Here is a 19,685-nt window from a genome sequence, read left to right as displayed (position 1 = left end):
TCATATTCCGTGATCTTCTTACGCCGAATACCGGTCGGGTCATCTCCATCTAATGCTCAAGGCTTACTATAATAATCTATAAATTATACGTGATGTGGTCTGTCATTTTCTCATAAGATCGGTCCACCCACATCCATAACTTCTCTGCTCGCGAGCTCAGGATGCTCTTGGAGGTTATCTAAGGTGAATTGAAGGTTGGTCGTTTTCTGCGCATTCTGGTAATCAGCATGCATCAACACCTTTAACAAGAATACATACCACAGAATCAATTCCGGTCTCAATCCCCATCCACTCGATAGCCAACCTGAGCCATTGCCGTGCAGATGTTTCACTTTGAACACTGATCAGTAAAGAATAGTGGAGCATACGAAAAACGGGCTGCTTACTCCCCGTGTACGGTGGCGACATATGCCGCTTCTTGTGCCCACCTGCCTCTCTCACGAACGTATCCGGTATCGACCGTCAATTGCCAAATTTTACGTATATGCTGTATGGCTTCCTTGCCAGTGATCGATCCTGTACAAAGCAAGAATTGAAACCCAACCCACACGCTCACTAGACGGCACGTTTACGAACCTTTGTACCACTGCGCAAAGTCAGTGTAGAATAGCGTAAACTGAGGCAGTAATTCGTCGCTCTTCTCCGATTCTTCAGGTGGTAACGAGCATATAGGGCATGTGCAGGTGAATCCGTAAGTCTTCTCCAACTTCTCACTGTTGGAATAACCTACTCAGCATCCACAAGTATCGTCAAACGGAAAATCAGACACTCACATTCTTTCCTTCCTCGGCCGCCTACTGTCGATGTATGAGATCAAGAGCTCTTCTCCCTCTTTGATGTCCTTCAACGCGTAAATCCTCAACTCCCCTTCATCATCCCTCCATGCGTAGGCGAGGTTGTACCCTGATGCACAGGCATGGTTCAATCTTGCCATACGAGGGAACACACCGAGAGAGTGTTGACCGTTAAGATTAATCCCAACGGCGTTGTTGGTGATGATACCCTCGGCCAGAAGATAGCGTGCACGGGGGGTTAAATTCTTCGCATTGACGTTCACAGTTTCGTCCTTCTCAGTCTTCAGGTGTGTGTAAGACAGCGATAAGAGAGCCTTGGTCTGGGCCGAGGTAAGATTCTGGAGGATGGGATTCAGGAGAACTTCTGCAACTACATAAATTAAAATGAGTCAATCGGAATTGAGAAATCGGCGTGCCACTCACTGTCACCGTCGGGAGCGGTAAGAATGGGCTTTTCCTGGATGACTAGCTCTCCTTGCTGTCGACAAGTTGTATACACACGTCAGTCAGTGGCATACATTCGAGCAAACGCACATACTTTGATATCACGAATAGCGATCAGGCCTTTTCCTTTGCCCTTCAAATCCACCACATCAAATATCGTTCGGTCCGTAAGTATTCGAAGGTCGTATAAGTCGGATTCTTCACCACTCCTGAATAACTTCGACAAGACCGCTGGCATAGCATCATTTTGTTGTAGATACCAGGCGTAGAATAAGGCCACTAGAAGAGGCACCACCAGCCAGAAGAATGACATCTGCTGGGGTAAATCTTGTTCTGGTTCCGGTGGGTTCTCCGCCGTGGGTTTTGGAGGCATTGAGGGAGATTTTTTTGAGTTTTTAGACGAGGATGTGGATTTGGCCATCTTAGAGAGTTAACCTGTGCGGCGTTGCTGGCAACATTTACCTGCAACGAACCGTGAAACGTCAATTGGATTGAATAGGGCTTTGGCTTGGTGCAGTGTCATGATGGAGAGTTACCCACGGCCCTCCCCTAAAAATGTGCTCTCGAATGCTCGAATGCTCATGCGCTCAGTGATCAAACGTTCAACTCATAGTAGCGTACTGTGTATGATACAAATGGGAAATGGGAAACAACTTTCTGTTCAGCCTGGTCCTTTGTCGAAGCTAATGGCTGCAATATACTATTTCGCAGAAACCTTCTATGTAATTCGATGCTCCGGGATCACACTGGCAGGGGTAGATGCTATCGTTGGGTGGCCCCGCATGTTTGGGTAGTGGTACTCCGATTCCGATTCCGACACCGACTTTGACTCGTCCAAGTCGTCCTTGGTGTCCATGGTTCTCAACAATACACCAGCCTCGATAGCTGCAAGTAACTTGACCCAGTCATTTCCCTACAAAATTCTAGATGTCAGATACACACAAGTGCGAAACGTTGAATTCCAACTCACCAGGTAAATTATACGGTCTTGTTCGATCTCATCATATCCTCGTTGGTTGTACATGTCTTCTTCCTCGACCTCTTCAAGGGAGAGAAAAGAGGGCGATTTGCTACGCGACAACGCCTCAGCCAAGTCAACTTGTTTGGCCAAATCTCCAGTTCCGTCTCCCTCAGACTCTTTTACGTCAACGTTGTCGTCCATAACCAAGAAGCTATCGTTGTCCCGGACGGTCTCGGTGGTGAACAATGTTGGTAAGTCCATGTGGGGTGGAAGATCGCGGATGGGGGAGGAACGTGCAGAAGAGTAATGACTAACATTGCTCGAACTGATGCTTGCTCGAGCTGGGATTATGGGGAGAGATATTTTGTTCTGTAGGAGCTGTGAGTGTCATGGGATTCGAGCCTTGAGGGGAGATGAATTCTTACTTCTGGAAGTGCCACTTTAACGTCGGCAAGGTCCTCCTCCCAGGTAGTCTCCGACTCCTGTGAGTAGTACGATTCAGGGCAGGAAGATTCTGAGCAACACGGGGAATGACAGCTCCCGTCACCGAGATCCAGTCCGTCATGAAGGGAGGCTGTGACGACAGACATCTGGTGAATAGAACTGTCTTGAGTGTGTTCGAGTAGAGATTTTGGAGTGGGACTGGGATGGAACGATACGTGGTACTAGCCCGCTAGGATAGGCTATTTAAATGATTCCGTGGTCTATTGTGTCCTTACTCCTTGTCCGTGGCATCCTGTGGCAAGGCTTGTAAAAGAAACCCTATCAGACTAGCATGGTCCAAGCAGTCCCAACTCGGTAACTGGACAAAGCAGAAGTAGGCGCGTTCTATGGAACGACTTCTCCAAGAAAAATGAGCAACTCGCAGTGTTGGAACGCTCGACCTTGACTGACATAATGTATCGGTACATCACGACCCAGATTCCCATCCTACTCAATTGTCCTGTGCAGACAAGGATAACCGACGTCCCATTCTGCCACATCCAACGGTCGATCTTTGACAATGGTCCACGTTCCCATTCGCTCCAGCTTCTCCGGCGGATCCGTGACTCAGAACACGAGTGATAACGCGGGATCCGTCCAACTTCGAGGCCAACGACATTGGACAAACACCCTGAGAAAGACTCGTTCGGGATTAATTTGGAGGGATTCGAGAGCTGTTAAGTTGTTTGAGGAGTACTCAACGTCCAGGCATTGGTCCACTCGTAGGGTCCAAATCCTTTCAGTTGCCTGATATAACGCAACCGTTTACGGTAAGTTAACGTTGTTCGAAGCGGTTGTTTGTCTGTGCTTGGTACAACGATGAAACGTGACCGAAACGAAATTTTGACTCACCCAAAAACGCGAACTCGGACCACGATGTTCAGTAGTCTCCGAAAAGCTCTCTCGTGCACTCGAACTTGCAGCACAATTCGATTCGCCTCAACCCCGCTTTGGCTTCCTCAAAGATGTCTTTCAACTTCAAGGATTCTTTGCGACGCCCCTCGAGTCGTCTACCTTGGTAACCTTCCATATAACACGGAGCTGGAAGAGATAAAGAGTAGGGCAGAGCCATTCGGTGCACTAGCACGTATTACCATGCGTAAGCTCTCTTTAAACATTTGTATCCCTTTCCTGGCCTTACAATCATTGTAGCCAACGACTACAAGGAAAGGCCGGGCGGCTTTGCAAACGTCGAATTTCAGGAAGAAATTTCTGCTCGAAAATTTTATGACGCGTTGCAGAAGGAGGGCCTTGTAGTAAGCGGTCGAAAAGCGAACGTTCTTTTGGTCGAAACCCATCAACAAACGAAGCTGGGGTTACCAGAAAGTAAAACACTCCATGTGACGAACTTTCCGTCCCAGCCCACCGTCTCAGAAGTCGAGATGTATTTTGAGCGATTTGGACAAACGGTATCGGACATACGTATCGGTATGTCTTCGTTCATTTAGCAAATTGAACCCACGTTTCGCAACTTATACTTCGTGCAGGTCAAGGCTATACACGTCCCTTTGCACATGTGACATTTGCTTCACAAGAAGCAGCTACTGAAGCTTTAAAGACTCTACAAATGGAACCTATTGAAGTCGACGGTAGTTCGTTGTTTGTCGATTATGCCGCCTCACCGTCGCGTTCACGAACTGAACGACAGCCTAACAACACTCTGTTTTTCCGCGGTCTCATCGCAGAGGGTGAACTTCGACAATTGTTACGCCCTCATGCAGACGAAATTCAAAAAATCTTCTTCCGTTCGTCCTATTTCTCTTCAATTATTTGTTCCATTCGTCGACTGATCTTTTGACTCAAAAAAAGTTCCACAGGAACCTAGCAGGAAGCACAGAGCGGGCCATATAATCTGTCGCAGTATCTCGGCGGCTACCACCATCCTGGAAAATTATGGCGACCAGATGATGCTTGAGTACGCTAGACCTAGAAACTCTGACGATACTACAGAACGTGGGTATCGTCGAAACCGTCAATCACGGTTTTCAAAAGAATCTGAGTCTGAGGGACGAAGCTCGGGCGTACGGAACAGTTATGGAGGGGACTGGGGAGGAGGTCGGAGAAGTGAGGCATTCTACAAAAAGCAGCAGTAGCTTATGGAGCGACACACTTCTCAGTATCAACTACGGTTAAACGACACGACTACTGTCCAGTCTAGGGTATTTTATGGTTTGATGTACTGCAAATGCTTAAGTAACCGCGTTGAATATTAAAAAATAGCCCATTGCAAAGGGGGAAACATGCGATCAAGTGATCATCCATCGTTGGGACAGCTTGGGAGGAGGGGACCAAGATAAATAAGTTACAATTTACGCTTTCTTCACCAATTTTAGGACGACCAGTTACCCCCGGTCCCCCTTTACAGAACGATAGTGTCTGCAGGCAAGCTACACTTTGAGTAAGAGGTTCGGGGGCTGTATCGTTTGCATCCGGTGCAACGAATCGCGAGGTGGCTGGTGCGTTCACCGGGTCCCGGATAATTGTACGTTTGGCAGATACTTGTTGCAGGATGCGGTATGGAGAACAGGAGGGGCAGGTTTGAAAGATACTCGGTCAACTGGTTCGGAGGTGGAAGTTGGTGAACGATCATTTTCGGGACGTCTGGAACTCCTTAATAAAGCTCCTTCCACTTCTACAAGAAGTTGTATTCATGAGCCCTTCCTCAGCGGAAGAAGGGTATAGACTGTGTGTACTTGGGAATTTTGGGAGATGATGATCAAGGTCTTGACAGCGCTGACTTCATTTCCCCAACAGGCGGAAAAGGCCCATCCGCTGTGGTTTCAGAGGCGGGAGAATCCGTGGTTAGAGGCATCAACGTTTAATCCCCTCTTACACTGGAACGTAAGAACGTTGTGTCCAGATCAACCTCGTTGTTGATGCCCATCAGAGCTGGGCCATTTCGCTCGCGGAGGTCGAAAACCCCACAATAGGTGGGTTCTCCAGGTCCTTTGGCAAACCCAAACCCGCTTCATATGCTCCAGAAGCAACCTCCCGAATATCGAACACCATTTCTTATCCCCGTGCTCGTTGTCTATGGAAAAAGGCATCATAAAGACGGTAGAAATGAGAAATTCTTGCGCCTGTTCACCCGACAAAGAATACTCGTTCCCCCCTTGAGTTGAAACAGTCATTCCAATATGATTCCCATGAGACATTCCTCACCACCCCGTCTCGAGATATACAACACTGCATGGCACTACTTGAGGGAACGCCCCACGAAAGGCGCGAGAAGCGATCTCTGGAGTTGGGAACTTCGCCCTTTAGGGAATCACCAGAGCCGCAAGATTGACACATGGTGGAAATTCCACCACGAGAAGTCCCCGACAAGACTATAAACTTCGTTCCAGTAGCGGAGAGGGAACGAGGATTGAATATTGAGGTCTTAACCTTCACAGATCGGCTGGTACTTGACTAGTGACTGTTCTGCTTCCTCCGAGACCTCCCGCTTTGACGATGTTGGGTTTTTCTTCTGGGTGATTAGATGAAGTCTGATTGTTGCCTTTGATTGGCCGAGCTTTGGACGGGAATGTGCAGCTATTTCTGCCTGTGATGGATAATAGATAATATCGAACTGAGAGAGTGAGTTCGCATTTTTTTGTCTGATAGTCCCCTCGGTGGCGGGAGGACTAGCCTGGAACTTGAATCGACCTCGTTCATCACAGTTGCGCCGCACTGCAGTCCCTACCATCGTCCAACCCAAGAGAAGTCAGCGACCTGATAAAGGCTGACGTTGAGTGGAGAGCCCTTACTGAGGATGTACTCCTGGCGAGGGGACGAAGTCAACAGAAGGTTCAACTATATTTTCATCGAGAATGTGTCAGAAGCTACCGTCGGGCCCCTTTGGTTGTGGAACCGGCCACACGAATTCTAACACAAATAACCCTTATATAATCGGCATTGAACGCTTTTTCTCCTAACATGTCCCCGTAGCTAGTCATTCAACGCCGCTAAGTAGCTCTGTAAAATAGTATTGAAATTAGCACTTTTTTTATGTCCACAACACGAAAAATACTCACCGCTCTATCGTTCAGAAAATCCAAATAAGTTAAAGCAACTGCGATCCAGAAAGCTGTATCTACGCCAAGGAGACATTCTTCAGCCTGATCCAACTCCAAAAGCCCATTCATCGATCGTGCTGTGAGAAAAGAAGTACGATCACGGAATGTGAGGAGGGGCAAACACTTTAGGGAAGTAGGGGAGCTTGAGGCCAAAGAAGCTATCCCCATGGTACCTGTTGAGACATAGGGCGGCGGGGCCTGAACTGCGATACGGGATATCGTGAAAGAATTAGAACCGAGGGTTTCGCGATCTTTTATGGCGCTAACAATACGTGAGAAGAGCGACGGACTGGTCGCCGCAGGGAGGTAAGGCGCGATCACGAAGTCGGTAGTTGATGTCGAAGTCCAGGAAATTTTACTGTGTTCCGAGTCTAATGAGGTAGGCTTTGTGGTGGATTTAGGAGAAGCGGGAGGAGAAGCAGGCTGGAGGACAAGAGATGGCACCGCCGGCGGTGTCGGGGGATAAGAGTGGACTGTCGAAGTATTCGGTGAAGCTGAAGCTGAAGCCTGGATCGAAATTTCAGCATCCTTCACAGAAGGTATGCTGGTCCGGGAGGTGAATGTCAAAGCAGCTTCTCCATAATGTGGTGATCTGGGCGACAGAGGCATTAAGGGAATAAAAACTCCAGGTGGAAAAGTCGGGGAACGTATGCGGATGTACCACCCCTTCAATGGTTTATGAACCGTCCAACATATCGTACTGGTCGAATTATGCTTTTACTGGTTGAGCATGGACACAGAGAAGATCCTAGAAAGCGACGCACCACCACATGGTCGACTATTTCATGATCTCCAAGATAACGTTCCTACAAAGTGGACATAAATAACTAGAGTCAATTTTGACCAGTGCTTCGCACGACACACCTTGAACCATATTACGCTGCTGGATTGCTCATCAAGGACATTGATTCTCGCATCTTCAAGAACATCCGAACTGCAAAGATGACAGCGTGAAATACAATGGTAAAACTGATGACTTATTGCCCACCTTTGAAGGACGTACCGAGAGAATCTGGGAGGGGACGATGTATTAGAAGATGAATGGCTCGACATATCCCCGGAATGGGAACTTCGACCGCCAGATAAAGACGGTGGGTAAGAGCATGACCAGCGGATCATTCAACGCGCCGTGTAAAGTTTACTTCAACACCGACCACGACCAGAACATGTTAGAGAAGGTTCTTTACCCTCAAGTTCTATCTCGTGGAGAAACCTAATTCACAATCGTTTAGCTAACTTCATTATGGTCGGCTTCTCCACCGATAGAAGCAGAGAAACCGTACGATCCCAGTGACCCCAAACTCAATCCTCTGAATCCTCAAGGTCTCAAGCCGTGCGTATGAGATTCGTGGTTGTTTTGATTCACCCTTATTTATCATTTACGCTGCGAAAATTAGGTGCTGCGCCTGTCCTCAGACCAAGTCAGCTCGCGATGATTGCTTCTTGAGATACGGACCAACAGCCGAAGAAGACTGCAAGGAACTCGTTCAAAACCACTTGACGTGCATGCGGAGTCTAGGTTTCAAGATTTAGAAGGAGGGTAATTTTATCACTTGTGTTTAGACCAACATTATTCACGGATAATATAATCATTCACCACTCTCAAGAGGCTCATTCAGATGTGTTGGTATTGCGCTCGGGACCTGAAACTCGAGAACTATTCATGCCTATGCGACCGGTCAGGCTCGCCATTTCCAAACCTCTGCGGCTATTTGACGTTATGAGGTACTGGGCCGATGAAAGGCGAATACACATGAATGCGTTCGAGTGTTCAATTTTGAGCCCTCAACCACCCTCTAATTCTGTCCGAATGCGAAAAGTTCATTATCATAAAGACACAACACGGAACCTAGGGTCACAAAAAACAAAACACGAAAGTAGCAGTACACAGTCGATGTTGAGGGTTAAACTACACGAGGTCGAAGATCGAAAACATAACGACGAGGGACCGAAATCTATCCGTAATAAACCCTAGAAAAAAAAACCATGAGGACACTCAAAGCTTGAAGGCATAACAAAGAATGACTCACCCTCTCTGCGTCGTGGAGATAGGCTTAAAGTCCGTCCGTCCCGAATCAACAAAATGGTGAAGGACCTCTAACCAATCCTCCCGAGTATCCCAGGTGATCTTCGAAGGTGGATCAACTTCAACAGGCATAACTTGGGATATGTCGTTGCATTGGAGGATGATCACTAGGGTACCGATACCGCCATTTCGGCGGCACCTTTCTTCCCGTTCCCGAATATCATTCAACACTAGGGGATCGCGGATGTGTTTTCGTGGATTGACGATATGTGTGGATGTGATCGAGAAGCTGAAGATGTGAAAATTAACCACGAGAACAACCTGGAAGAGAAACAGATCACACAACTTACCGGCAATGTGATTGCGGGTGATTTCGTGGGGTAAGCTGGATCAGGAGAGCGCTCTGCCTTATATTCGAAGGGACACGCTTGAGTTGTAAGGCTTGAAAACCGGCCCACCCGAGTATCGCCGTGTGCGCAGAGGTAAACTTCCGAAGGTTTTTGACGATATTTTCATCTGGAGAGAGCGCATATGAAGCGGAAACCTTTTCTTTTTCAGCTCTTGTGTGTTGGCATATGGGCTTGTGACCTAGCCAGTGAATTTTTTGACATTCCTGGGACTATGGCAAACAGGTCAGTTGAAGAATTGCGTCAGCAAGGGGCAAAGAAAGACGTACACAGTACTGAGTAATCATCTGAGATAGAGAAGACATTGATATGAGCCAATTATTAGAATAGTCGACGATCGGCGACGTACGCAGCCCCCACACAAACGAAACCTCGTCGCAGGCGTTTCGACGGCGCCACACTGATCACAGATACGATAGCCCCGTTGCTTCTGTTGTTGAGCGGGAGGAGAGTAGTAGTTTGCAGCAGCTGGCTGAGAGTACATAGCGAAGAAGTGGTCGACCAAGTCGATGCTGATGTAGAACTTTTGCACTGAGACATCGAGGCATTATATAGACCGAGGAGTGGCAGTTTTTGGGAACATCCATGAAAAAGACAAAAGGAAAGGATTTGCTGCAAGTTTGCGATGTTTTTTGTTTCTTGAAACCTTCTGGCAAGTCGCCTATACGCAGTGTAGATGAAAGAAGATGAAAGAAGATGAAATCCTGTCACGGACCGTCACAGAACAGACAAAAAAAAGCACTTTCATTTGCCTTTTCGGGACTTCATTTCGACCAACAACAATAAACCTCATGCGATTTCTTAGTATAGTATTCTCAAACTAACGCACTTTTCTGGATATCCGACGTGTCCGCATTCAATGTTTTCTTTGCTCCAAATCGCTATTCAAGTCAACGGGCGCTTAGTACTTGGTACTGCCATCAGCATTGCCTTGAGGGTCCTCTTACGTTGAGACCTGGCGTTTCCGAAATTTCACCCATTCAGCTTCCACCTCGTGCCTACCCGTGTGGTCTTCTGAAGGACTCCCCGGAATTTTATGAATCTCCAATCTCTCAGCAGTTAGCATTGCATCCAACAATACAAGGTAGCCTTCTTTGATTAATGATCTATTTCTTAAGTGGCTCAGTGATCGCTTGATTGTTCGTTAAGCGAAACGGAGTTAATCCCCCATGTAGGGTCGCTGTTGTTTAACAAACGAAGGGCGGTTACAAAGAACTGATGGACTTGCAGTTCAAACGTTCAACGTTCAAGGCTCTGCTTATGTGACCGTGTCAGTTAATTTACCCTCAAACGACTGAAGGAGGAGTACCGTTTCAAACCCAAACAATCACACAACTTCCGTTTATCTTTCGACCAGCATCTACGGGTGGCTGTTTGCAACTTAAGGTTTGATAAATGAAAGACAACGTTAGAAGGACGATTCAGAGGCAAAGCACTAGTGCAAATTTTTTGTGTAGAATAATCTAGTCGCAAGAGCAAGACAACCCCGGTAGGCAAACGTGTCTTTGTCGTATTCATCAATTGGCTTGCTACTAGGCACCTCCCAAAGAATCCGAACAGCCGTTTTTGCGATTTGACTCTCATCGATGATGCACAGCACCCACAACTAATCTTCAAGACTCCATCACAACATATATTATCTAGATTGTATACCGCATGCGATTTTGGCGCCTTTTCCCGATGGATAGCGTCGAGTCCGTCTACGTCCACCGCATGTCCGAAGTCCAAACCTTTCATTATTCTCAGATTGATAGGGAAAGAGCCAAGCTGTTCGCGTATCCACCTCGTGTAGAGCTCTAGTAAATACACAACTTCGAACAATCAATTATTTGATTTCCGAGTGCAAAATCATTGAGGGTGGCCAGCTGCGCTAAACAAGTGCTGACTCACGCCTTTCTCTTCACCATCATGGATCAACAATCGTCGCAATGGGGTAGCAATAATCAGTCTGGTTTCTCTACTACCCAACCTCGTCAAGATATGGAATACCTCTGCGCTGGTAAGGGTCTACTCTTGGCCGTTACGGCCCAACTCATCGCTGAAAGAAATTAACCTCGAACAGACTGCGGAGCTAAAAACGAAATAAAACCAAGGGAACCGATACGTTGTAGGGAATGTGGACATCGTATTATGTACAAGAAGCGTACCAAAAGAAGTGCGCTTCTATGTTTTCTCGTTCATGTACTTTTTCGTGCTTACTCTTCGGTGGTTGAAAGTGGTACAATACGAAGCTCGATGATCATCATTTTTCAAACGAAGGACGCAAGCTTCATTCAGGAGATTGGGTATAATGTGTTTGAAAGTTTGGAGGCAAGGCATTCATTTGAGGGGTTTGCGAAAACACCCTTGCACACACAGTTAGCCTTCAGGTGGCAGTACGCGAGATGGTAGCCTTGCAAACTTATTCTAGGACATGTACAGCACGTAGAGTTTGGGGTAATAATGAATTTGTGATAAGGTTGAGCGTATGATACAGACAGGAACGTTACAAGAGTGGATACGAGCAGTGCCATTTCTCTGCATGGCGAACGTTATCAGTGACCGTACCTAGGGCAGGGCAGATTAGTTACACTCAAACAAGACATAGAGTCGCAATACGCACTTCTGTAATTCCCACTCTCTGTTATCCAGCGGACACACATTTCTAGTCTTCAACCAGCGAGAGATGCAATGGAAGTGGAAGGCGTGCTGTGTTGAACGAGGAACAAGTCTTTCTCAGCCATCTTCCCTGAATTAAGAAATGGATTGAGATCGTACGTTGCAAATACCCCAAGCAGCATTACATTCTTCACTGGATACTTGGTTCGCTTGACAATCGATGCCTGTAAACAACGAAAAGTTGAGGAAAGACAAGAATCAGTGAAGTCCAACTGCTCGTACAAAGATCCATAATGTGATTCCGGCAAATAGCACAATTATCGACGACGATATCTGTTTATAGATCAGAGGCTGACAGAGAGTCGATGGTCACAAAGCAATCGAGAACTCTCACCCCAAGCCCACAGCGCTACGGCATTCCACTACAGGAAGGTTTCAGAGTCAACGAAAATCGGGTTCGCGAGACCCCACGATTACCTTTTTAACCTCGAATCGTTGCTTGCCTTCCTTTACTTCTTTCTCCTTCTTGATTTCAGGCTGATCTACGTCCATGTCGGCCATGATTGCTTAGGATTTGAGGATAAGAGAAGGGTGAAGAGGGAGGATGGTGGTTTTGTGTCACACAACAGACGCGTTGGTGGCGGTGTCGCCATACTGGCTTATGCAAGGAGGGGGGCATATTGGGTAGCATGTCCGATCCGTTGACCCCCAATTTGGGCCATTTTTGGTACATACCTTTGGGTCAATTTTGGCAGGTTTTTGGTACATTTGGATCGGGTAAGGAAATTTGGACCATTTCTATGTACATTACCGATACAGCCTCACATCTATTCTGCCTGATTATTTTACTAATTTTTAGGGTATAACGACTTGTAAAAATTCGAAACGGTAGGGTACCTGCCGCCAGCCAGGATAACCCTGGCGACCCAATTTTATGTACATAACGGATCGGACCTGGCTACCGACTAGGCCATTTCAGCACACTAAGGATCGTAGGTGGTGCTCAATTTGGGTCGTTTTATGTACACTAGGATCGGAGAGTCGGCCAAAATAAGACCCTTTTTTGGTACATCCCGGATCGGAGAGTCCAGGGTATATGCCCCCCTCTTATGCAGCGGCTTGAGATATGGATTCCTCCTTCCATTGTCTCCTCAACAAACTGATGGATTCAAATGTAGACAGAGCGTGCATCCAGGCTGAAGCCTAGACTTAGCAGTGGGCGCGAAGTAGACTGCGAATAGACGACCATTGTGCACCTCTCGGTCTTTACTCTCTGTTGCGTGCGCATAACCTGATTCTCTGTTGAGCCTAGTCTCAGTACACTTTCGGCACGCATTTCATTTGAACCGATTTTTTGCCTGAATTATCCAAGTTCACAACCCATTTCTGCAGAGCAGAATTTTTGGTAAACTTGGCATACGTGTGGCCAAGGTGCACGATTTGCGAAAATAAAGTAATATTATGTCTACAAAAAGGATGAGCCAAAAATCGCCGGCCAACGCATCAGCATGCAGAGATCAAGGGTGAAATGAGAAGGCGGTCAGTGTAATACGAGGCTGAAGCATTCTCGACAATTTGAGTAACTAGTGGAGCACCACCCATCTTATCGAGACGTTCTATGGCCCGATCCAACGTCGGTCGCTTGTCCGGACTATCACTCATCAGCCATTCTCCAAATTCCTGAAGCTCAGTCTGGTAGTCCGGTTTAGCCCCTTCCTTCTCCAGCAGATAGCAGACAACATTCCCTATCGCCCAAATGTCCGCTTTCCGAGGGTCATAGGGTGGTGGTTCGTTGGCTTCGTCGACTTCAACGCAATCATCTGGGTCATGATCGTGCCATACCTGAACCTCTGGTGCCACACACCTGCATGTGCCAGTGACACCAAAAAGAACGCAACTTCGCCCCCCGTTCACGACACACCCAAGGTCAAGAACGGTGATATCAGGAGAGTCGCGACTGATGGCTATATTCTGGTGTTTGATGTCAAGGTGATAATACCCATGAGTATGGAGAAATCGAATGGCCACACAAAGCTGGCGAGTGATTCGGTGAATGGTATGACCGCAAAATTGCGATCCCTCTGCTTTGCTCAGGTCAGAACCATAATTTGGCATCGTGACCAAGTATTGGCCAGTAGGAAGCGGATAGGGAGGGAGAAGAGGGGTGACGATGTGATGACTTTCACAACCAAGAGATTGAAGAGATTCAAACGTGTTCCGTTCGTCTTCGTCGACAAGTTTGCACCAAATGACATTGGATTTGTCGCCCATGTATCCCCGAGCCACAACCTGTTAATCCAAGAATGAGCGAGTCTTTATACTCAGAAGCTTGAAGGCGCACCCTGTGTTCCGTTGAGGGAAAAACCTCAGCTTGATATTGATTCAAGTAGAGGACAACTTCGCGAGACCGAAATCGTGCAGGTTCATCTCCTTTTTCTCCTGCGGGTATTTGTTCAATAGGCAAGGGCTCCTCGACAATGAGGTTGAGGCATGATCCATCTGAAGGTAAATACTCATCGGCACAGACAGAGGTTTTCCCCAGCTCTGGAGGCCAAATTGCGATCAGGTCCGCCGGCAGGTCCTCTGGCTTGGGAATGTCGTTCATGTCACAGATGGAGAAAGGTTTCTCCGGCGTAAAGCAGCGAAAATTTCGTGCTTTGTACTGTCGTGCAATTTCCTGGACCTTAGGTGAGATATCGAAGTCGCCAGAATCGAGAATTCTCTCGACAAGTCGTCGGACGTAACATGAGCGAGGGATGTCGACTTTGACCAATTGTAACCCGAACAGGAGAACGACAACTAGAATGTGCTGAGCTACAGTAACGTTGTGGGTAAGGAATGACATACGAGTGTGAGGTTGGTGGCTGGCGATGTACTTCATGAGGGGTGGTGAGAGAGACCTGACCCAAGGGGCCGTCGACCGAGCTATCCGTGATATCAACCCCTGAGAGAGGTCGTGGGAATCATATGCGGCAGGTCGGCTTGATGCTGGCGGCACATGGGTCACATGATGGACACGGTCTCGCTTCAACCGCCGACTCGTCGCAGCGGTCGCGGTGTTTCAGTTCAACAATATTTTCCAATGCTGCTCTCTGAGATTTTCTTCCCTTCCTGCCCGCCACGGTAAAACCACTGCCAAACAGCCCATTGGCTGCTCCAAGTTGCTTGTGCCATATATTGTCTCTACAACCACCCCCACAGGCCAGCTACGAGATGTATATGCAGTAAAATACAAGTCTTGCTCAGACGAGATAAAAATACCACAGGGCAGTTATAGTCCATACCGTACTCACAGGGCCTCAATGGTGTGTCAGAAAGTAACCAAAAAGCAGAAGAAACCTGACCCTCACACAGGCTGTAGTTGAAAGGCTGGAAAAGAAAGCACTATGATTATAAGAATTCAGAATGAGATGAACGATAGAGTTGGGCTGAGAGGGATCATCGTCTGTTCACTGTGAGAGTCGGGTAGGTTGATAAACAACCTAATTTTGGTTATTTATCAACTCTCAACCAATTTTTGGCTACTTGTTGGTTGAAGCGATATCAGCCTAAGGCTTTGGCTGACCCGAAGCTGGTTGATTTTCAGCCAAGATGTTGGTTGATTTTAACTTAGACAAAAAAAACACACACACTAGACAGTCTGCACATGGGAACTGTCAGGCCTTCCCCAGTAAAGCCCTGTGCCCACACCAATGACATAGCCAATGTACTCTTCCGCATACCACCATCTTCCACTTCCCCACCCACGCTATACTTCCACCTTTCTCCTTTCTTATGGATAGGTCAGCAAGACAGTGAATGAGCAAGTATGGAGAAGCAATAGTATACCCCGGCCTATGTCAGGTGCATAAGAACATGTGTTCTGATTTTCGAGTTCTAATAGTGTTTCCCAAACAGGTCACTGATCAACACAAATACCTCGAAATGTCATACTGACTGGCAGTCTTTGTCATTCCACATATCTGTTGAAAGCAAAGCAAAAATCCATGCAGTGGTGGGTTTTTATTTTTCTGATTGCTACATTCATTTACACGAAGTATCAGTGCCATGAAAAAGTGTAATTTTCAAGCAATTCATAATGATTGGGCTACGATAACCATTACAAAGATCTTCGAGTAGCTGCAGTCAGATTCTGTTGGGTGATGCCATGAGTTCATCAGACTCAGACTTCATTTAAACCTGATACTCATGTTCTATATAGATTCACAACTTGCATTTAGCCCACTGGTAAAGCATTGTGATCAAAAAGTACCGTTCTTGTTAAGCTAGATAACCAGCTGTTTAATAGATTGACATTGAATACATGGCCTCTTCTCCTACCTATTACAACAATGAGAATTTGAACCACTATATCTGTCCGAAATACAACCAGTACAATCAACCTAATATTGGTTGAAGCGCAGCCCAAACTTGCTTGACTACTATAGGTTGAGACTGGCCTTAACTGACTGAAAATCAACTAATGATATCAGGTTGATAATCAACCTGGCATCAACCTATGTTTGGTTGATTTTTTGGGTTGATTTTCAACCAATTTTACGGCCACAGAGGTTATCAATAGTATCGTCTAACGCCATGCTGCTTTGAATTTTTAATGCCCACACCATCGCTGCTGCATGGCAAGTGATTTCTTCCCATGACCTCTCTGGAGAGGTTGATATCATGGATAGCTTGGTTGACAGCCCCTTGACCTGACCTGTCAAACCTAGCATCCCCTTGGTCCCACCAAAAAATTCAAACTCTGAGCTATGATATCATGTTGTCTCATGCGGGTGGAGTTTGAATTGGGATCTAGACTGTCATGTGGGCATTATGGGTGACTGCTGGCGACTATGGACACCAATTGGCAGCTGATCGATGCTCTAACCTCTGGTGACAGCGAGTTTGCTACAAATATTGAGCAACATGCATATGACCTTGTCACCTCTACCACTACCCACACCCAATGGCAACTCCCCAAGCCACACCTCTAAAAGTTACATGTATGCCCTTTTTGCTGTTCCTTCCCAGTGTCTAATTGTGTCCCCCACAGCAAATGATGAATGCGTCATTCACTTTAGATTCTCCGTAGTAACGGGGAATGCGGGTATCTTCTATACTGAGCTGGACTCGGTCAAATGTGAAGCGACATTCGGGGGCTTACTATCACGAGCGCTGGCTGTGGAGACTCCGGCCGCTGAATTTTCTAAGCAGGTATTGAATTACTTTATCCTCGTCCCGCCCACATTAGAAAGCGCTATCGCGATATAAATTGGAAAAGACCTTAAAGATGCATATTTGTACAATTTTAACACTTATGAGTTATAAATTATGGGATTAATAGGACTAGAGTGAGCCCACACTTCTAGTTAAAGCATGAGCCTCTACAAGAGACTTTATCCGTACGAAATGTACAAAATTAGGAAAGATGAGAGACTTTGCTGAAGTTCAGAAAACTGTATGAACTTCGGGAAGCAGCCATTTAAAAACCTTCGTTCTTTTATTGAAAGGCCTCCTCTTACTCCTGGAATGCTCATAGCGAACATAGGGATTTTATTATACACTTTATTGAAACTTTAACGAAGTCTGGTTGGACTGCTCGGATATATGGAATTCTCGGTATTGCAGGTATACTCTACTAGTACCTAAATAAACGCATTTTTAACATTTTTATATATAATATAATCAAAATGGGAACATAATATGAGGATTAGAGCAAGCCCAAGCTGCTAGTCAAAGCACGGGTCTATTTGCAGGTTATCCAAAGTACAGAAAGTACGAAACACCCTATAGATGAGAGTCTTCGACGTTCCGAAACCTGTAGGAACTGATGAAGCAGCCTTTAAAAACCTTCGTTCATTTGGATAGGCCTCGTCTCACTCGCAATTACCTGTAGCAAACATGGGGACACTTGATTTTACTATCAATTTATTGATTTCTTCAATATTGGTTGAAAAGACAGAAACAACTCTTAGAAGTACATCTGGAAGTAACAATCGGACGGATGTAACTATCTAAAGTCCATTTCGGACTTAAGGAACGGAAACAATGCCGGTGGCTGTAACTTACAGCTGGAAACAAGAAAAGGGGCGGATGTCGACGATGTCCGGTCAGAAAGGACATTCTACCAGGAAAGAACCATAGGAACGATCCCTGGAATGTAGATCGAGCAGTTTTGGACTATTCCAGATCGGATAGAACAAGAGAGAACAAGGGAGCACATGGGGACTCGCCTTGGAAACAGAAAGGGGTCAGGATGTATCCACATGCAAATGTCAAAGATATCCAACTCGGAACAGGAATAAAGAAAATATGAGGAAAAGGAATAAGGAATACTATATTCTGGACAGTTTTATATCTAATTGACATGTACTATACCTGATTAAGGGTACTTTGGTATCTCTGAAAGGGATTTCTCTATATTTTCGACTTTTTACCATATCTTCAACGTTTGATTATTATTTATTCGAAAAGGCGTATATAAGGGAGGATAGTAGCAGCAGTATTTCCCCCAGTAACCTACGACAGAAGCCTAAGTGCTTTCACTAGGGGACTCTGGCTCATACTTTGCCCCACTTCTTCGAAGTTGGTGTTTGTATTTGGAAAAGATTAGATTTGAACTTTGAATTTGATTTGAATTTGTTGCCACTTTGGTACTTGGAAACTTAGAACTTGTAGAGTCACTTTGACTCGAATTTGAATTGAATTTGATAGTTCTATTTGAACTTAGAAAGAATTGAACACCTCCTCGAAGAAGTGAACTTCGTAGAAAGCCTTTGTCATTTTGACTTGTGAACACAGAATTTGAATTTGTTTTGAACCATATAAAGCCCCACCCTTGAAGTCTTATCTTAGAGTTCTCAGTGAACCTTGCTGAGAGCGTCCATTGATACCGACCTCCACAAATCAACTACGCTAATTGCTAGTGTTGGGTTTGGTTTTGCGCACTTCGTGCTTGGAGTGTGCTTTGCTGCACCTAGTAGTAGTTTTTAGTGCCGTTAGCGGATTCACATTTTTCAACTTCTTCGATTCTAAGTTGAATTCACGATTAAACGCAGCTAACTTCGAGGTATGTCCAATCGGTATATACTTCGCTTTCTCGCAAATGGCAAGTAGACGCTCACGAGAGCCAATCTTCCTGTCCTGCGCTTCCGGGAATTCCTTAAGTAACTCTTCTCGGAATTTTTCCCAATCATAACCTCGAGACGATGGTACAACCTCCGCTAATAGCTCTCTGGTTGCTATGTCCATCTGAGTCATAGTAAAATTGATCCGCGCTTCACCATTCTCTATGTTATGGAACCGGAAATAATCCTCTAAGGCTGTAAGCCAACCTTCGAAATGTTCCGGGTGATCTTTACTAAAGACCTGAAGTCGCAACTTGTATTTGTCCCCTTTCAGGACATCTCTCGCTTCTTCGGAGAGCTCCATCCAGGAGTTCTTTGGTGGGCGATCCGACATTTCCATTGGCGCCATTGATTCATTTCTATTCGACATTCTAAATTCTGATTCTACGTCTGACAACAAACTCGATAAAGATGATTCACGTGAGGAAGATGGTAATGGTACTAGACTAGCAGTACTAATGCCTTCTTCGACGGTAAAATACCCTCTTTTCGTCGGCGACTCAGCTAAAGATTGATTTATTCTTAACCGGGCTGCTTCCGAATCTCTTATTTGTTCTGTATTCCTTTTTCTCAGTTCCTCAAGCTTCTTCTGAATATTTGAGAGACTGTGATCAAACAATTGTGACTGTCCTGCAACAGTCGAAGTCAAAGTTGTTCTTTTCTTAGAAGTCTCTAATGCTTTTCCTTTATTCGCAACTGGTGGGTCGCTTTTAGGAGCAATTTTGACAGATTCTTCCGTAAAGTTCAACGGGTATAGGGTAACTTCTCGAAGCGAACTTCTTCAAAGTCGAGATGTACAATGTAAATG

At 46.0% G+C, this 19,685-nt stretch overlaps 8 protein-coding genes across 9 annotated transcripts; 2 read left to right on the top strand and 6 right to left on the bottom strand.

The window, feature by feature from the left end:
- Positions 1-110: 110 nt before the first annotated feature.
- On the bottom strand, positions 111-1,611 carry E1B28_013372 (uncharacterized protein; the record flags this gene model as incomplete). Its single annotated transcript, XM_043158524.1, has 7 exons — positions 111-206; positions 259-331; positions 387-516; positions 577-713; positions 774-1,164; positions 1,218-1,272; positions 1,333-1,611. The coding sequence occupies 7 exons, from the start codon at positions 1,609-1,611 to the stop codon at positions 111-113; spliced, it is 1,161 nt and encodes a 386-aa protein (XP_043003873.1).
- A 345-nt stretch (positions 1,612-1,956) lies between these two features.
- E1B28_013371 (uncharacterized protein) lies at positions 1,957-2,789 on the bottom strand (the record flags this gene model as incomplete). Its single annotated transcript, XM_043158523.1, has 3 exons — positions 1,957-2,151; positions 2,209-2,568; positions 2,625-2,789. The coding sequence occupies 3 exons, from the start codon at positions 2,787-2,789 to the stop codon at positions 1,957-1,959; spliced, it is 720 nt and encodes a 239-aa protein (XP_043003872.1).
- Positions 2,790-3,547: 758 nt separating this feature from the next.
- On the top strand, positions 3,548-4,775 carry E1B28_013370 (uncharacterized protein; the record flags this gene model as incomplete). The annotated part of the gene is made up of 4 exons (XM_043158522.1): positions 3,548-3,781; positions 3,835-4,110; positions 4,170-4,427; positions 4,492-4,775. Exons 1-4 carry the CDS (start codon positions 3,559-3,561, stop codon positions 4,773-4,775), a joined length of 1,041 nt encoding a protein of 346 aa, XP_043003871.1. The 5' UTR covers positions 3,548-3,558.
- Positions 4,776-5,949: 1,174 nt separating this feature from the next.
- Positions 5,950-7,793, bottom strand: E1B28_013369 (uncharacterized protein; the record flags this gene model as incomplete). Its single annotated transcript, XM_043158521.1, has 6 exons — positions 5,950-6,363; positions 6,432-6,639; positions 6,699-7,454; positions 7,505-7,546; positions 7,605-7,674; positions 7,729-7,793. The coding sequence occupies 5 exons, from the start codon at positions 7,791-7,793 to the stop codon at positions 6,613-6,615; spliced, it is 960 nt and encodes a 319-aa protein (XP_043003870.1). The 3' UTR covers positions 5,950-6,363; positions 6,432-6,612.
- A 49-nt stretch (positions 7,794-7,842) lies between these two features.
- On the top strand, positions 7,843-8,354 carry E1B28_013368 (uncharacterized protein). Its single transcript, XM_043158520.1, has 3 exons — positions 7,843-7,918; positions 7,973-8,073; positions 8,138-8,354. The coding sequence occupies exons 1-3, from the start codon at positions 7,844-7,846 to the stop codon at positions 8,271-8,273; spliced, it is 312 nt and encodes a 103-aa protein (XP_043003869.1). The 5' UTR covers position 7,843; the 3' UTR covers positions 8,274-8,354.
- Positions 8,355-8,545: 191 nt separating this feature from the next.
- E1B28_013367 (uncharacterized protein) lies at positions 8,546-9,869 on the bottom strand. 2 transcript variants are annotated; one of them, XM_043158518.1, is made up of 5 exons: positions 9,523-9,869; positions 9,443-9,460; positions 9,117-9,385; positions 8,771-9,055; positions 8,546-8,711 (listed from the first exon to the last, which is right to left on the bottom strand). In XM_043158518.1, exons 1-5 carry the CDS (start codon positions 9,655-9,657, stop codon positions 8,696-8,698), a joined length of 723 nt encoding a protein of 240 aa, XP_043003867.1. In that variant the 5' UTR covers positions 9,658-9,869; the 3' UTR covers positions 8,546-8,695. The 2 variants fall into 2 exon arrangements, with proteins under 2 accessions (XP_043003867.1, XP_043003868.1); XM_043158519.1 differs by having other exon boundaries at positions 9,443-9,869.
- A 1,701-nt stretch (positions 9,870-11,570) lies between these two features.
- RBX1 (RING-box protein 1) lies at positions 11,571-12,398 on the bottom strand. The gene is made up of 6 exons (XM_043158517.1): positions 12,249-12,398; positions 12,166-12,193; positions 12,054-12,104; positions 11,931-11,995; positions 11,776-11,861; positions 11,571-11,720 (listed from the first exon to the last, which is right to left on the bottom strand). Exons 1-6 carry the CDS (start codon positions 12,330-12,332, stop codon positions 11,708-11,710), a joined length of 327 nt encoding a protein of 108 aa, XP_043003866.1. The 5' UTR covers positions 12,333-12,398; the 3' UTR covers positions 11,571-11,707.
- Positions 12,399-13,158: 760 nt separating this feature from the next.
- On the bottom strand, positions 13,159-14,707 carry E1B28_013365 (uncharacterized protein). Its single transcript, XM_043158516.1, has 3 exons — positions 14,619-14,707; positions 14,113-14,570; positions 13,159-14,060 (listed from the first exon to the last, which is right to left on the bottom strand). Exons 1-3 carry the CDS (start codon positions 14,650-14,652, stop codon positions 13,275-13,277), a joined length of 1,278 nt encoding a protein of 425 aa, XP_043003865.1. The 5' UTR covers positions 14,653-14,707; the 3' UTR covers positions 13,159-13,274.
- Between the last annotated feature and the right edge of the window lie 4,978 nt (positions 14,708-19,685).

Source organism: Marasmius oreades, chromosome 9, assembly GCF_018924745.1.
Source record: "Marasmius oreades isolate 03SP1 chromosome 9, whole genome shotgun sequence".
NCBI lineage: Eukaryota > Fungi > Basidiomycota > Agaricomycetes > Agaricales > Marasmiaceae > Marasmius > Marasmius oreades.
Note: the sequence above shows the minus strand (reverse complement) of the source record. Positions and strands in the feature narration are given on the sequence as shown.